This window comes from Saccopteryx leptura, chromosome 1 (assembly GCF_036850995.1).
Source record: "Saccopteryx leptura isolate mSacLep1 chromosome 1, mSacLep1_pri_phased_curated, whole genome shotgun sequence".
NCBI classification, from domain to species: domain Eukaryota; kingdom Metazoa; phylum Chordata; class Mammalia; order Chiroptera; family Emballonuridae; genus Saccopteryx; species Saccopteryx leptura.
Window position 1 is genome coordinate 352,671,790 of NC_089503.1, and position 17,615 is coordinate 352,689,404.

General features: G+C 34.5%; 1 protein-coding gene across 38 annotated transcripts in view; it reads right to left on the reverse strand.

Moving 5' to 3' along the window:
• Positions 1 to 17,615, reverse strand: part of RIMS1 (regulating synaptic membrane exocytosis 1) — a 469,012-nt gene that overhangs the window by 116,380 nt on the left and 335,017 nt on the right. For 16 of the 38 annotated variants that reach the window (XM_066359079.1, XM_066359077.1, XM_066359044.1 and 13 more), the window contains 2 exons: positions 12,091 to 12,174; positions 2,403 to 2,474 (listed from right to left, as the gene is read on the reverse strand). The exons of 11 other annotated variants lie outside the window; for them this stretch is intronic. In XM_066359079.1, coding sequence (XP_066215176.1) covers positions 2,403 to 2,474; positions 12,091 to 12,174 — 156 coding nt within the window. The remainder of the gene's footprint in view (positions 1 to 2,402; positions 2,475 to 12,090; positions 12,175 to 17,615) is intronic. 11 more of the 38 variants (XM_066359066.1, XM_066359053.1, XM_066359061.1 and 8 more) reach the window with 1 other exon arrangement.

Sequence of the window (17,615 nt, forward strand, 5' to 3'; positions counted from 1 at the left end):
AGTGTACCAGGTCCACACTCTATCCACTGCAGTCAGGCAAACCCTTGCTATTCTTTTTAAAGGGAGGGTTTGTCTTTATCTACAGATACTTTCAGCATTGCAAAGAAAGATGCCCAAATACCACACATCTGTAGTTAAGCACCTTCAGTTGATATAGAATAATCTAACATTTTATAAAACAGTATCCTATTGTCAAAAAACTTGATCATTGATAAATCCTAAATACAAAATTAAATAAGCATAAATAAAATTAAAAAAATACATCAAGGAAAAATTTTCTTCATGTCAAAATAATTGAAATTGTGTGTGCATAAGACAGCGAAGAGTGATGGTTGAAGATTTAAAAATTAAACTGTTTACAGTGCTTGTAAAGATATTGAATTAGCTGAGTAGACAATGAAGAATAAATAAATAGAAACATAATCAGTATTGTGTCATTACTTTATCTATGTATCCATCCATCCATCTATCCATCAACACATCTATGCAGTCATCCATCCATCCTTCCAATCTATCTAAAATGTTCAAACTCTGTGCTTCACTTCTTTGTCAAAGTCTAGCTCCTTTGTAAAACTGAATTCTAACTCAACATTGTTTTCAGTTTCCCAGATCCTTTTTCCAAGCTAAATTCCCTAAATTGTCCATATTCCCAAAGACCATTAGCCAGGAATAAGTTCCACCTCCCCTTTCGACATCCCTTGATGTGATTAATAACTCATTTTTCTAACCCTAACTCAGAGGTAATATTCTCTGAGAAGCTTTCCTTTCTTGTTGTTCTCTGTTTTAATCCTTGAAGTTAGAACATGGCTTGGCACATATTTGTTAACTGAATGAATCACTGCATTGTACAGATTCTATCTCAACAAAATCTATGTGGTAGACTGACTGGTGTCTTGCATCTACCCTGGGAACTTTCAGTCTGTCTTCCAAAAGCTGTCAAAGTGATCTCTAATTTTGAAACTCAAAACCATTATCTGCCTTCATGTTTAAAGCCCACCCATTAATGAATAATGGAATAAAGCAGAAAGTAAAAATCTACCATGGTCCATAAGGGCATTCATAAAATAACCTCTAAGGATGTCTTCAGTTTTATTTTCATCTGTCTCTCCCATCTTCTGTATCCTTTTCTCTCCCCGCCACCAACCAGTATGGTTTCCCCAAAACCAAGAAGATATTTAGGCCCTGGCTGGTTGGCTCAGTGGTAGAGCGTCGGCCTGGCGTGCGGAAGTCCCGGGTTCAATTCCCGGCCAGGGCACACAGGAGAAGCGCCCATCTGCTTCTCCACCCCTCCCCCTCTCCTTCCTCTCTCTCTCTCTCTCTCTCTCTCTCTCTTCCCCTCCCGCAGCCGAGGCTCCATTGCAGCAAAGATGGCCCCGGGCGCTGGGGATGGCTCTGTGGCCTCTGCCTCAGGACAGAGCGACGCCCCAAATGGGCGGAACATCGCCCCCTGGTGGGCGTGCCGGGTGGATCCCGGTCGGGCGCATGCGGGAGTCTGTCTGACTGCCTCCCCGTTTCCAGCTTCAGAAAAAAAAAATACAAAAAAAAAGATATTTAAAGCCTCAGTGTTTTATCACATTGTCCCTTTTCTGTAATACTCTACTCATCACATCTCCTTTTATATATATGGATTTAGTTCAAGTGATACCTGTTCACGAAATATTTCCTAGCTCATCAGCACTCCACTTTTCCCTGTTTTCACAGTCTCCTGTGCATATCTTCATAACTGCTATGACACTTGAATGTACTGATTCATTTACATCTGTCATCTACATGCTCTCAATAGTTGTTGGGTTAATAAATATATGTTAATTGGATTTTTGGTGTTTCTTACAACTATGTAAAAAAAATACTTTGTACCTAAAATATTCAAAATATTGCTGAATTAGATGAATTGCTACAAATGAAAGATCAGCAATCCTTATGATTTCTACATTAACTAAGCAAATATCTTTGTTCATAATATACAAGTAGAATCGTAGATTACTCATTTGTAGAAAATAATTTTTTTAAAAGATGGCATTATTCAGATACATAACGGACACTCAAATAAAAAATATTTGTTGGTACTATATTCATTGTTAACATTTAAATAATTTCATAAATAAAATATAAATGCCCTGATATGTATATAGACATAAGTTGAGTTCACTTCTCTTTAATAATCAGAATGATCACTAAAATAAATACATGAGATTCTTCTTGAGTTCTATGGTGTAAGGGCTGCCTTCAAATCACCGTTCTCTTGATTTCTGAATGACACTACTCCCACAGAGCAGATTTATTTACACAAATATCTTTCAGCATCACAATTTGTGTAAGAATTGACCAGAAATCTGAGTGAAGGCACCCCTGAATATATTAATAAAACAGAAGATGGCTGCACAGTACAATACCAAGCCTACCTTTCTGCATCAGAGGTAATGCCTTTCCTAGTTTGTTTTTGGATGCTAGATCTTTCAGACTTTCTGGAGTGCCTGTGGAATGAAATGTTAAAGAAATACAAAATATATGATGAATAAAGCTACAGTAATATCATACAATGATAAAAGCCACAAACATGAAAAATAACAACTATCTTATTTAAATGGTTTTGCAGTATTTAAAAAAAAAAAAAAAATCAGAACTAGTACTGTGTGGAAGACACACATTGACCAACAGAAGACAAAACGTTGACATTCTGTAGTCTAGGTGGCCAAGTCTACGGCAATGACTTCACAGGGCATCCTGCTGAGCAACTGTGCCTCTCCTAAAGAGTAAACACGTTCGATGGTGAAATGTAGTGACGACGAATGTGAAGACAGAAATGGGTGAGGCGCTAGACCACAAAAGAGTGAACTGACTTCACTTTTACAAGTTGAAAGTTGGTGCTACTTTTTCCTTTGCTTTTTTTCTCCCACAGAGTTATAAATAAAAATGCTATAGTGAAATGTTTGACACAAGTAAATTTTAAATTAACTATTAAAATGATCATAAAGATGCCTTTGTAATTATATAGCATTTTTAAAAGCCAATCATGTCACAAATCAAAGAACTTATAATGTTCTTAATTTACTGTATGTCCCCAAATTACATAGGCACATTGAGCATTTGGGACTTGAAATGCATTTTCCCATAGAACCAATGTTTATACAAAGCTCACCACCCCAAAGCAGGGTAATAATGCCTTTTTAACCTAAAATATGTCTGAAATACAACATAGTTAAAATAAACATAAAATACTGTGGTCAAGAAACTTACGTATAAAAACAGAGAACCCATAAAACAAACGTGTATTTTTATCTCAGCAATTGATTTTCTATAATTTACACCTAATTTTCTTTCCCAATATCCCTTCCTTCCAGCAATGTTAAGGAGGCAGCTGTCTTTTTTAATTATTAAAAATAATTGACATATAACATTATATTAGTTTAGGTCTACAATGTAATGATTTGACATGTACATATTGTAAAATATTCACCACGTAAGTCTTGTCAACATCCATCACCACACTATTTACAGTCATTTTTTCCTGTGAAGAGAACTTCTAGGATCTATTCTCTTTACTCTGTTTACTTATTAATGCCTGCTATCCTAAGTGTCCAATAAATGCATTGTCAAGCCCTGTTAGGCCCTTGGGATTCATATCAAAGCTCAAAGTCTGCCTTCACAGGGAGTAGAGACTTCTGGGCCTTCTCATCTCTCTTTTGTTACTGCCAAAAAACTATGTTAACAGTATTTTGCTCCTTAAGTTAGAATCTTGTTTTAGAATTTGGGTTTTTCAGCCTTTCGTTATTTTGACATCTCACTTGTGAGGAGATGAAGAAAAGGAAGAAACAAAAAGGGAGACACCTCTCACTTAACCTCTTTCCTTTACTAACTGGAGAGGAGGACATATTGCAGGATAACTCCATGCCAGGCACTGAGAGAGGCACTCACATATTCAACCCTCATGACAATCCTTCCAGAAGGTGTTGTCGTCATTGTACAAATTAGGAAACAGGATTAGGGAGGGACCACAGTCAGTAACTGGCAGAGCTGGAATTACAGGTAAGTCTGTGAGGCAGCTTAGCTGTTTCCATCAGACTGTCCAACAGAGCAGGTGGAGAGGGTCATTCCGATGCCTGCCCAGCAGTGTGGCCTAACTCAGGAGAAGGAGAAACCATGCAATCTGGTACAGGTCTGGAAAAGCACTAAGAGAATTCTCTGGTGTTAAGGTATACAACTCAGAAGGAGAAACCATGCAATCTGGTACAGGTCTGGAAAAGCACTAAGAGAATTCTCTGGTGTTAAGGTATACTTCTTATTTACTTTGTTAATCACGTGGTCACGGAGGGGACTGTATAGAAGAGTAGAGAGTACATAGCACATGCCTAGATTCAACGGGAGGTGGCTGTTGGGAGGAAACACTTATTTATGAAGAAAGGGAAGGGAGAGGCCTATAACAGCAGGAGGAGCTGAAGGAATGGAAGGAGAAAGCCTGCAGGTCCGGTAGGTAGCTCAGCTCAAAAAAAAATAGCATTATCAATGTGAGAAATTTATGCTTTTCTGAGAGGACCCAGGCTCTGAGAGAACAAATGTTTCTTTTCTCACTGCTGCATAGTGAGAGCGCAATGAGAGCATAGAGCTTTAGGCCAATTCACAACACTCACTGTCATGAAGAGTTTCCATTAATCCATTTGGTCAACAAGTACTTGTTGAGCATATGTGTATATATGCATATATTATATACTCTTCTATGGGCTTGGAATATGTCTGTAAACAAAACAAAGATTTCGGCCCTCAAGCAACTGGCATTTTATTGGTACAAGACAAATAAGCAATACCAACAAAACCCTTCTAACAAGTAAACTATATAGTATGTTCAAAGATGATAAATGCTAACAACAAAAAGTAAACCAGGACAAGAAGGATCAGAAGTATGTGTGTGGGAAGTGGTTGGGGGCAGCTGCAGATTACAACTTCAAGTAGGTTGTTCAGGGAAGGACTCACTGAGTTGGTGACATTTTAACAAATATATAAGGTAAGGGAGTTAGCCATGAATATATTACAGAGAACACATCCCAGGCAAAGGTAACATAAAGTGCACGGGCCTTGTTAAAAGAGGAGTCAGATGACAAGAGTCCGGAAGGTCAGGGGGAAGCTTGGGATGAGCGGAATCTGGTAGTCCTTTGTACAAACATTCTACCTTTGCCCAACTAATGTTATAGGTATTTTTTAGAGCTTGTTTGCTTTTCCTTCTACTCCTATTAATTTCTGTGAATCTTTCTAGATTCATGTGAGAGTTTACACTTCATGTGTAAAACTCTTAATTCTTCCTCTTCTCATCTCCTAATACTTCATGATTCATATACTAGATAGATTATCACAGGAATTGAAGCTGATGACAACAATGACGATACTAATAATATCTAACACTAAGAACTTGCCGTATGCTAGCATGATCATTGCACCTGCATTATCTCATCTAATCTCACCAATCCAGCGAGAGAGGTACTACTCATTTATTCTTTCTTAAGAATAGGAGATTGAGGCTGAGAAGTTAAATAAATTGCTCTAAGCCATATAGTTATTACATGTCAAACCTTGAAATGAACTGAGTTCATAATAATAATATCAGTGAACACACTGCATCTGTGGCATAAATTCCACTAAAACATAGTAGCCAAAAGCATAGATGCTAGAGTCAGATGGTCTCAGTTTAATTTCAGTTCTGTTTCTGTCTAGCAGGTGGTTTTAGTCAAGTTCCTTAAACCTCTTTGTGCCTCATTTTTTTCCACCTGCAAAGTGGCAATAATAATAATACTACCACATCACAGGTTTGCTAATTTCAAATATATCTATATTACTTAGTATTTTTAGTTTTTGTAGTGTTACATGGAACAAGGATGCAGTAGTTTTAGCACTGTGTAGAGCAGCAAGTGGTGTTTTAAAAGTAGTAAGTCAGAGTCAATGAGACATAATGGGATGACAACTATCCATACAGCAGTTCATACATCTAACTTTTAAGTTGTTTTTTTTAACCTTTTTATTAAAGATGTCCTCTTTTTTTCTTCTCAAATGTCATATAAACTTATTTTATTGACAATTCTTTTAAAGATTTCTACAAAGGATATGTCTTTATAATTCTTCTAACCACTTTAAAGAATTCTCAAATTGAGTTAAAATGATATACAAATAATTGTAACAATTCAGTATAAAGCAAGAATAGAGAAGAAAATAAAAAATTCTAATGTCCTTTCAACCCCGAATCCTAAGTTACAGCTATGAATATATTTATGTTTTAAACACAGATGTTTCTTGGAATAAATAGAAGCTTGTGTTATGTAAAACAGGAAAAGTTAGATCAACCTCTAGAATAGGTATTATAGTATTAAAACTACTAACCATATCATCATATACATCACAGTGAAATAAACTCCCTGCTAGCTTAAATTAGTTTAAGTTCCTTGTGGTCAGGAGCTGTGTCTGGGTTATCATTGTAACATCAATTCTCAGCACACAGTAGCTGTTCAATAACTATGTGTTAAGTGGATGGTTAAAAAAGTAATATTTTGAGCAATATATTGGAAGTTGAGGCTAAAAACTTGCAATAAGTAAAAAACTATGGCTATAACACTTAGTTTATATCAAACCAAAAAAATTTAGAAATAAAACTGCATTGTTTACTGAGCTTCAGTATATTATAAAACACCGTAAATAAGAAATACTCTCCGGTTATTGTCTTATGCATAATGAAGTGCCAGTCATTATTGCTGGTCCATAGTATGTTTGACATGATGCAACAAGCATCATAGAACCAATTTGAGAGTCTAATTAGAGTCTCAATTAGACTTTAGTAAGTCCATCTACAAGTATCTAAGTTTACAGTTAAGAAAACTAAGTCCAAGAAAGTTAAGGGACTTAGCCAAGGTAATTAGTTGGTGAGGACACCACCATCATGTGTCCCTGTTCTCAGGTTCTCTGACCACTCCGCCATCCAGTGACTGGATTTGATGTTTTTACTGAAGGAATCCCTGGACAAAGTGAATGAAACTGAGTTACAGTGTTTCCATCGTGTCTTCCTTATTCTGGGTTTTAACATGCTTTTTTTCTAAAACTTTTTATCATTTCATTATTCATAAGGAATGTTTCCCTGATTTAGTATTTAAGAATCAGAAAGCCTGAGCTTTTTTTTTACTTTATAACTTGATAGCTGTATGATTTTGACCTTACGCTTCCCAGTTCATAGGGCACAAATGAAATCCTTTAAAAGCTATAAAGGTACACTAAAATATAAGGTGTAACAATAACTATTTTATCACTAAATCAAAGCAAGGGTAATAATCAGAAAAGTGTGTTTCCAATTAAATCTAAGTTTCTTGAAGTTCTGTTTTCAATTATTTCTATTAATTTAAATGTAAAGATTCATAAAATATATAAATGAAAAAATAGTAACAGTGAAAATCTATTTCTGTGCTACATTCCTTTCTTCTTCTCTAAATTCAACTATAACAATTCCCTGAAGACATTAATACAGATTTTCTGAAGATACTACAATTCTATTAGAGTATAAATTAATATTAATAAGATAGCAATATTATTGAGGACAATTATGATAAAATAAAATATAGTATGTTCTACTTTTGGAAAACATAACAAACGTCTACCATAAAATGTTTTAATTTAATTATAATTAACATAGCTATCATAAGATTATTTCAATATATATTGTGTCTGACACCTTAAATGGCTTAATGTGAAATATAAATCTCTATCCTCTTGTTTACTCATAAGATTGTGAATAAAAAAATTAAATCTGAAGCGGCTTTACTAAAACAAGAAATGTTCATGTGTAGAGAAGATGGATCCATGCAATTAAGATACATTCATTCTTCTGTATATTATTGATACTTGTGTATATGACTCTAGCCATTCAATGGACTCCCTAACTCACTATTTACAGTATATAGATACATTTCATTCACTCCAATAAGGCAGACTTTTTGAAAACATGGATCCTAAAGGGTATAACAAAGCACACAAAAATGATTAGTAACTCACTGAATTGGTAAGCGTCTCTACATTCTCTCTTCGTCTACATGGCAACCGCCATGGGTTCTGGAAGTGAAAAGTTGGTGATTTCTTTATTTCAGAATGGAGAGAGAAGATTGATTCACTTTGAATCAAAAGAAACCACTTCATATTTTTGGTCAAAGATTCTTAGAGGCTTCTCCAAAGTGACAAGTGTGGGAAACTATACAAATTTGGTTACTGGCAAAATAAATTCGAGCTAATTTAGCAGAATGACACAGGAATTAATATTAAACACAGTAAGTAGTTTACTTGTTCCAATAATTTAAAGTCCTAAAAAACAGGATTATCAAATGTATTCAGCATTTAAGTCACACACCAATAAACTGCCTCCTTAAAAAAGTCATGTATATTGGTGCAAAATCACTCTCAATCAAAACACCAAAGTCACTTCAGGCTAAAGAAGTGCTGAAATACATCTCGAAATGTACTAAATAAGAATATATTCTATATCCTCACATCTGTTAGAATGAACACTCAAGAAAATGTTAAAAGGGAATATTGTATTTTCTTGAGAAAGCATTTGCCAGAAATGTTATTTAAAGTTGAATTACAAGATTATATCAATAATAATGATTTATGGCAGCATTTCACAATTAAGGGTGATTAATTCAACTGTAAGCACTAAACTCATAACCTGGATGCTTCAAGGGAATATTAAAATACATTTTTGTCTAACTTGTCACTCAAAATTTTGGTTAATCAGAAGCCACAAGTAGATCTAAATTTTATTATGATTCCTAAACAGTTAACTACACACAGGTTGATAAAAGTTACTATTCATATATTAAAATAATGCCATTTATAAAGAGATACTTTGTTTTTTTTTTTGTTTTTGTTTGTTTTTGTTTTTTTTTTTTTTACTTTATTTATTTATTTTTAGAGAGGAGAGAGACAGAGAGGGAGAGAGAGGAGAGAGAGACAGAGAGAGAGAAGGGGGGAGGAGCTGGAAGCATCAACTCCCATATGTGCCTTGACCAGGCAAGCCCAGGGTTTTGAACCGGTGACCTCAGCATTTCCAGGTCGACGCTTTATCCACTGCGCCACCACAGGTCAGGCATAAAGAGATACTTTGTTATGGGAATGAGGATTATTAAAAGTCTCAACATTTTCAGTAATAAAGCTTCAAGAAAATTTTCATTATATATATTTTGTTTTTGGGGGGGACAGAGACAGAGAGATTGACAGATAGGGACAGATAGACAGGAAGGGAGAGAAATGAGAAGTTCTTCATTGAGGCTCCTTAGTCATTCATTGATTACTTTCTTATATGTGCCTTGACCAGGGGGCTACAGCAGACCGAGCAGCTCCTTGCTCAAGCCAGCGACCTTGGGCTCAAGCTGGTGAGCCTTGCTCAAACCAGATGAGCCCACGCTCAAGCTGGCAACCTCAGGGTTTTGAACTTGGGACCTCCGCGTCCCAGTCCAATGCTCTATCTACTGCGCCACCGCCAGGTCAGGTTATTTTTTTCCACTATATTTTTAAAGTCAGAAACATTCCCTGGGGTTACAAATTTATGTATTTTTCCTCATTATTATTTTAAATATCCTACAACTTTAAGGAAATATTCCTATATTTAGATAAAAATATTTCTATGTTAATAAAAATAAATCTATTAAATTACTTCAGATGACATCAGGATTGATTACTGTTGAAATTAAATTATGCAGAAATGATATGTTAAAAATTGTGTGTATGTACACACACTATGAGAAATAAGACGTCAACTAAGTGCTTTCCAACTTATTAGAGAACTCTCTTAAGCAAGTTTACTTTTTTATTATTTGTTACTTTCAAATTTATCAAGAAAAGCCTCTATTCAGGATATCTGATTATATAAATTGTCATTGATTTTAGAATATCTTCCTACTACCAGTAGTACATGAGGCATGCACTACCTCTAAATATAATGCTAGGTTCACTTCATTTGCAAATTAGTAGAAACTTCTGAACGAGTAAATAAAGCTGATAAGAGGTGAAATGCAAGTGTTATCTTTTGCCAAGTGGTTAACAGAGTTATCTAGGAATTTAGCTTCTGCTGATGTAGAAGTCTATCTCTTGTTTTTATGGCCATATGATTTCTATACTTTAATAAAAGTTTATTGCAAATAGTTTTTCTGTTCCCTACAGTAATAAATCATATTATCAAGGCATTTTAAAGGTCTTTATTATTGAACATGGAACTCATTTAGAAATAAGTCACGATAAAGAAGTAAAATATATATTCAGAATTATGTATTAGTAAGAATTTCCTTTATAATCTTATCTAAAAGAAATGTTTCCGATCCTAAAAAAAATTATCCTTAAAGGTATATATGCAACTTATAAAATCAAGTAACAATTCCTATGTCTTTAAATTACAACTAATTTTCAATTATTTTTCAACTCATGTATGCAAGTACTAAAAACTACTATTTGGATTTCCATTTTGATCAAACAATGCCCACATAAACTTATATTTATGTTCTTTACAAAATCTATCATATTTAATTGCCCTATACTCAAATGGTGATAAAATAAGATGAATTCTATTGACTTTTTTGTTTGGAATAAATTCAAAGGATTTTCAGAATTCACCATAGATTTTATAAAATGAAATATAAATTCCTTAATGGCCATGACATTGGCTTTTGTAAACATTGTTGTGACTGACTTTGGCCATTAGAATAATGAACACAGTAGGGGTACAATAAGTACTTGTTAAATGAATGAGTAGAAACGTGGATGGAAATTTTTATTTGATTCATACAATTATGTTATAGTCTTATTTGAAAGGACTTTAAATGTATAACATTTTTAGATTAAAGATTTTACTTTTTCTAGTCCCTTAAATTTTATCCTAAAAATCAGATAGCAGAAGAAATTACTTTTAAATCCAAAATATATACATAAAAGTGATATTAACAAATAAATGCCTTAAAGATTTAAAACATAATAAAATAGCCCCAAAACCTTCATAAAATAGCAGTTTTTGATCTTTTCCAATGCTTGTGAAATGACTTATTAATTTGTTCTCACAGTGTTTAGTGTGTCTTTCAAATTGAAATCTTGGAGATATGGACTATGGATATAGAAAATAAATATTACTCTTAACTAAAATTACATTTACTCTGCTTTATTCATAATTTTTTTTAAACAAGAGCCCATACGCTGGCATGAGTAGTTATTCTAATTCTGGGACACCATATACATACTATCTACAAAAAATATCACCAAGGTGTTGAATGAAGTTCTGCTTCCACTGAAAGGGAAGCATCTAAAACGCCCAACAACGCTTTGTGGCCTGTCGGGCAAAGATATTTAAGACGAGGCCTATATTAGAATACACCAAGCACCATAAAGCACGGGAAGTGAGTTACCTGCAACTGAGAAGGATAACAAAGCAATGAAAAATAAATATTTCGGCACTTCTGATAAATCAAAATGAAGTGAATTCAAAACATGGATGCTATTTTTCAAAACCTAGTTTGTAGACAGACCATAGTCCTTGACAATATTTGGTTTAAAAACCAAATAAAGTCTGCATAAAATATATAAGAATCATGTGCTCCATGCTAAATCAGACATTTTAAAATATACCCCAAATCCAAACTTCATTAACAACAAGCTTATGCAATAACAAAACAGGACAACAGAGATTAAATCATCAACCAATATAACAAAGAACAGACTCTGGATAGATTTTAACATATTTTAAAGCACCTGAGAATTTTATTTATTTACATATAAAGAAAACAACAGTTCAATACATTTTTAGAAACCCAGAAATCTAAAATAAATGCTCATTCTTAGAACTCTCCCACAAAAATCAATATTATTGTGTTTAAACTCCAATGTCTATTTCAAGGCATACTACCCTCATTTCATCAATTCTGAGGTGCTTTATTAAAGATGGATGCACTTATTGATGGAATCACAACACATCTTGCTCAGGCTCCTGAAAGAAAGAATGTCATAAGCAACATTTCCCTCTGTTATCCTTCACTGGTGGCCTGCAAGACCCTTGAAGCCACTTGTCTGTAAGGAGGAGTTGACTAGTACCTGTCATTCTCCGGAGACGCATGCTGGATTTGAATCCTGGGGCTAGGAGGTCGTCTCCTATCTAGGGAGGGGGACCATCTACCCCTGTTTGCCCAATGAACAAGACAGGAAAAAACAGGACATTTAGTAACTCTTAAAATAAAAGATACACGGAACAACAGGACTGGAAAAGAACCCCAAAAGGCAAAGTGTAGATTCTTCGCTCCATAATTTATTCTTCACTTTGACAAGGCTCAAAAGACAAATTGTAACATAATATTGTAGGAAAATAAGTTCTGAAAACTTTTAAGAGAGTTAAAACAATTATTGGAGAAGATGTTTGAAATCTATTGAATATAATTTTGTTTTTTTAATAAGTACTTGTGTTTATATACCTGTCTATACACATATAAAGTATGCAACTTTAAATTAAAAAGATGCATCCTCAAGAATCTGGCTGGTATTTGAATAAAATAAGCTTAATAAGCTACCAGTGCTTATTCGATTCTGGGCCTTGAAATTATTGGATCTAGTGGCAAAGATAAGGTATGCCAATTTAATACACAGTGAAACAGTTTAAGTGGAAGAAATCAAAATGTTATTTAGAGTATAAATAGAGGCAGAAAGAAATAATTTGTGGGAATGCCAGCAGTGAAGTCTTAACAAGTTTTCTTGGGGAAAACTGCAGTATTAATTACTAAAGTTTAAAAATGATGAGTAAAAACTACTGATGAACAAAAATGAGACACAGAGTTAAGGGCCAAGCTAAAATAGCATTGACTTTCAAAAGATATTTACTAATCTTCACTTGCAAAAGTAGTTCTCAATGGGTTTTTTTATTTCAACATTTATAATACTACTTTTGTGATTAATAGTTAAATAAGTATTTGAAACTTGGCCCATTCATTTGTTAAACTATCTTGAGAGTCTGCCTGTGTATAACTACCCATTAGAAGCAACTAGTCAAAAAGGGATAGCGTAGGCCAGATTGTGAAAATGTTGTATATCAGATATGAACATTCTGAACAGAATAATTTCTCTGGATTCTGGCCTTCTCATATGCAACAAGGGATAACTGAATGGCCTTTAGGGACTCATCTAGCCGTAAGATTTTATAATTATCCAAAGCAGATTAGTTCTAATGTTTTAAAAAGAAAGGCAGCCATTTTTTTTATGCCATTATAACTTGGCTCATTGGATGTATTAGAGGCTTTGGACAAACACAGCAAAGACCTGCCAATACGTGACAGAGTATCTGAGGTCAGTGGCAATTCTGAAAGTCCCCTGGAAGTCTGATGCAAACCTGGCATGATTCAAGAAGGGCTTTACAGAAGCTATGAAGCAAATAAAGATACTCAACAGCAGAATGTGGACAGAAGAGATAATTGAGTGTTATGTACCCTTAAATGTGTTATATGATTATAAAATTTAAAAGTACTTTATATTAATTTTAAGTTATATAATTATTTAAAATTATTCAAGTAGTCAATCCAATATAAGTGCTTTAAAATATATCTTTTTACTTTACTGGCTTTTGTACTCCAAATACAATAAAGAAAATTATTTCTCAAATAAGCGAAAACAATGACAACTACAGTGTTTTCTACATTATATTCAGTTGTGTTAAACTTATGGTGTTACTTGAAAACACAAAAATAGAGATGTGTTTTTGTAAAGTAATAAATAATATTAACTCAACAGGATTATGAATAACCTTGCTTCCTGAGGCACAATTCCAGTCCTTGTGTTTTTTTTTAAACACAAAAGTAAAGAAAAATGCTATAATCATGAAACATGCAGTGAAAGCTGTGGAGAAAGGTGTACACTTAAAAACAAGCAATTGTGAATGCAAGCTATTAACAAGTAATGATTGAGAAACTATTTAGCATAATACACTTATATCTGTGTACTCAAAGTCCTTCTGAATATGCTGATAGGTAGTAGCAATATAACAAATCTCTTTGCTATGCTGTCATATATTTGATATGGCAGGAGCTGAATCGATTTATACCCTATTTTTTCCTAGAAAATAGCTATTAACATACATTTTAACATCATACATTTGTGACCTATAAATAGGTTAGTATATTTTATATGCTTTTAAGAGCTATGCAACTTTCTTATCTTTTTTTCCCATCACACCAAAGAGCAGGACCTAAATCAGACCCTTTGTCCATGTAGTGAAGTCACACACAGAACTTCAACTTCCATTTTTATCTTAGAAGTGAACATGGCAGGCTATGTTGTAGTTATTTATCGTGAGGTTGAACTAAACTGACCCCTTCTTGGTTTCTCTTTCCAAACCAGCTTGCCTATAAGTTACATTAGTACTCTAATCTCAGGTATTCTAAATTCAAAACCAAAGAACATTTATTTGTTGGCAGTCCAGCCGTTTTCACTGGGCTCAGAAAAGAAAAAGAAAGGTGACCTTGACATCTGTTGTATTGAATCAATAGGCTGTGAGCTCCTTGCATAAGGGAAATATGGTGTTGTACTATTTTGTGTTGTGTTTAGACAGGAACATCAATAATGCATAGCACAGAGTAAGTAATCAAAAGTACTTGTAAATATTTAAGTAGATAATAAGGCAATTTAAGACTGTAGGTTTTGTGGTAATATGGGTAAGAAATAATGAAAACCTTAACTAAATAATAAGTAGTAGTGAGGCCCCACTGATGAGATAGAAACAGTCAGAGTTGGCCGGCCTTGGTAAGCAATGAAGGGCTCCTACGCTGTGGATTTCCACCCACCTCAGCACAGATACACCTTAAAATCAATGTGTATGTTTCAGTGTGTAGTTAGTACACACAGTTTCATATGTACAGATCTTACAAGAGTACATATCTCTTAGCAGAAAATGGCTAGTCAGCTTCATTAAAAAAGAAATTAGATGGAAATATGGATCATTTATTCCATAAATAGCACAAATAGAAATATTTGTGATCCATTGATATTAGAAAACAATTCTAAACAAGAGAGGTAACTGATTATAACACATTTTTTTAATCATCTATTTCCATTGTTTATTTTATACAGTGGGGGGGGTGGCAGTTAAGAAAGGTTTTATAAAAGATAATTATTGGACTTGCATTTTTGAAGAAGTAGCGTTTTTACATGGATAACAAAGGAAATGGGGTATTTTTAATATTAATGGAAAGAAAACTAGAGAGACAAAAAGTAATACAAACTATTAATAGAGCCACTGAGGAAAAATTAATGGGTGTAAGAGCAACACTGGACCGAGATATGGGCTGTAAGATGACCAAAGTGAGGGTTCTGTTTTGCAGATTTTCAAAAGAATTGATAGGATTTATTGACTCACTGAACATGGAGGAGGAGCAGAAGTATTTCCAGATCCTGTGTCTGGTTACCTGTCAAGGTTATCAAATGTGAGAAACCTTTAGAATGAGGACTCATTTTGCTATTAAAGGATGTAAGGGGAGATTAGAAATTTGATTTACACTTTGATGTATAGAGGGTCTGGCAACAGTTTATAAATTTAGGCCTAATATTCAGAGGGAAGGGATGGTCTGGACAATTACAGTGGAGTGTTGTCTGCATATGTACTGGAATAGAAACTTTGGACAGGAACTTAACTTCAGGGGCAGAATGACTGGGGCAAAAGAGAAAAATTGAGGATGGAGCTGAGAAAACACAAAGCTTTTTGAGACAGAAGAGGAAGAGATGGCTGCAGAAGTGGACTGTGTTACAGCAGAGAAAAAAGGAAATCTGTAGAGGGTACTCAGGAGAGGAGAGGCACGAATGATAGAACGCTAATGTCAAATGTTACCAGATGCCGCTGGGCTGAGGAGCCACTATAACCTAGAGAGGAATTCCAGCATGTAGCAGGGGGGGAAGGAGTAGAAGTCAGGCCGCAGGATTACTGGGAGGTAAAAGACGGAGTAGTAAGTATAAACTACCCTTTGATGAGCCTTCTCGTAAGGCTGTGATTTTTAGGAAAAAAATGAAGAAAATAAAACATTCAAGAAAAGTATTCCGTAGTAGATCTAAAAATCAGTGTCTCCGAACATTTAAGCAGTGCTTTGTTTTAAAATTAAAATCTGGAAAAGGAAAGATTAATAGCAACCCTGCAACTTACTCCTTCCCAAATCAGGGAATGAAGAGGAATGAGTGACCTCAAACAGGCCTTCCTAAAGATAAAGGGGAAGAACAGGACCTAGTGAGAAGATAAAGGAGTGTTCTCATTCATTAAGAGTCTTTAGTAGGATATCACTAATCTTCCTAGATCTTTTATTGTAAACAAACCCAACATTCCTTGATGTATGGGTCATGACTGGATTGGGAAATGGGGTGATCCATGGCAATTTTGCTATTTGTGTAGTCAACAGAATATAAAATGGAGGCACGCAAAAACCAAAATGGCTTCCCTTGCAAACAGTGCTTCTACATGCATTCCTCAAAATTCATGTTAGCCTGGGCCAAACCACCCTAACAAGGGACAAAAGGTAGAACTGATGGTTCAGGTTCTCCTTTACCTTGAATCATCAGTGAAGTATGGTGTTGTTGGGTATTAAGTCTGATTTGACAATTTCATCCTTTATATGAACACAAAACTTCATTTGTTTTAAAAGTTAGTGAGAATACTTCAGAAAGGGCTTTAAGTTCATATAATAGCATATAAATGTGATAAATATTGATTTAAAAATGGCTTAGAATCAGCAAGTTGTCTAAACTGAATAGTTCCCAAGGCCGTGGAAACAAGTTACTATCTTAAGAATATGAAATTATGTTTTAAACATATTTTCTCTAACATTTTACCACTATATATATATTAGGCATCACACAGAAGCTCCTTGTCCACTCAGAGAAATTAAATAACCTGGAAAACCTTCTAGGCCTCCCTCTTCCTACTGTCTGCACATCTTGCCTGGGGATTTTAGGTGCATTTTCCAAAGAGAAAAACCACTACTGTGATATTTTTATGTTCTGCTTCAAAGTTGCTTATAAGTGGGCACACAAAAAGGCATTTAAGGTCCTTATCTTCCAAACCAGTAAGTATCTACAACTTCTATAATGTTCTTGATGAAAACTCATCTTACTTTATTTTATTTTTGGCAACAAAGTTGACCCCAATAGATTAAAAACCATTGATAATACCAATCTCTGCTCTCTTTCATTTTATAATGGTTTCTTTTTAATCCATATATATAATGAATATGTTTTCAATCACACTTTTCTTCTTCTATCAAGGGTAGGTACACTCACCCAGACTTCATGATGACTTGACCTGTATGTGAACTGGGGCCAGATTAATTTTCTACAGGTGGAGATGTTTTAAAGGTATTATCTGAAAGATTAAATTCACCAACACACAGAACTCTGTGGCTTCAGTGTCACAAGGGAACACACTCTAGATAGCCTTCAGCAAGAGAACAGACATGCTGCCCAATACAGCAGCCATAAGCCACACGTGGCTACTGAGTGAAGAAAATGCAAACTATCTCACTAATCGTTTTTAATTAATTATATGTTAAAATGATATTTCAGACACTGGGTTAAATAAAGGATTAAAATTAATTTAACTT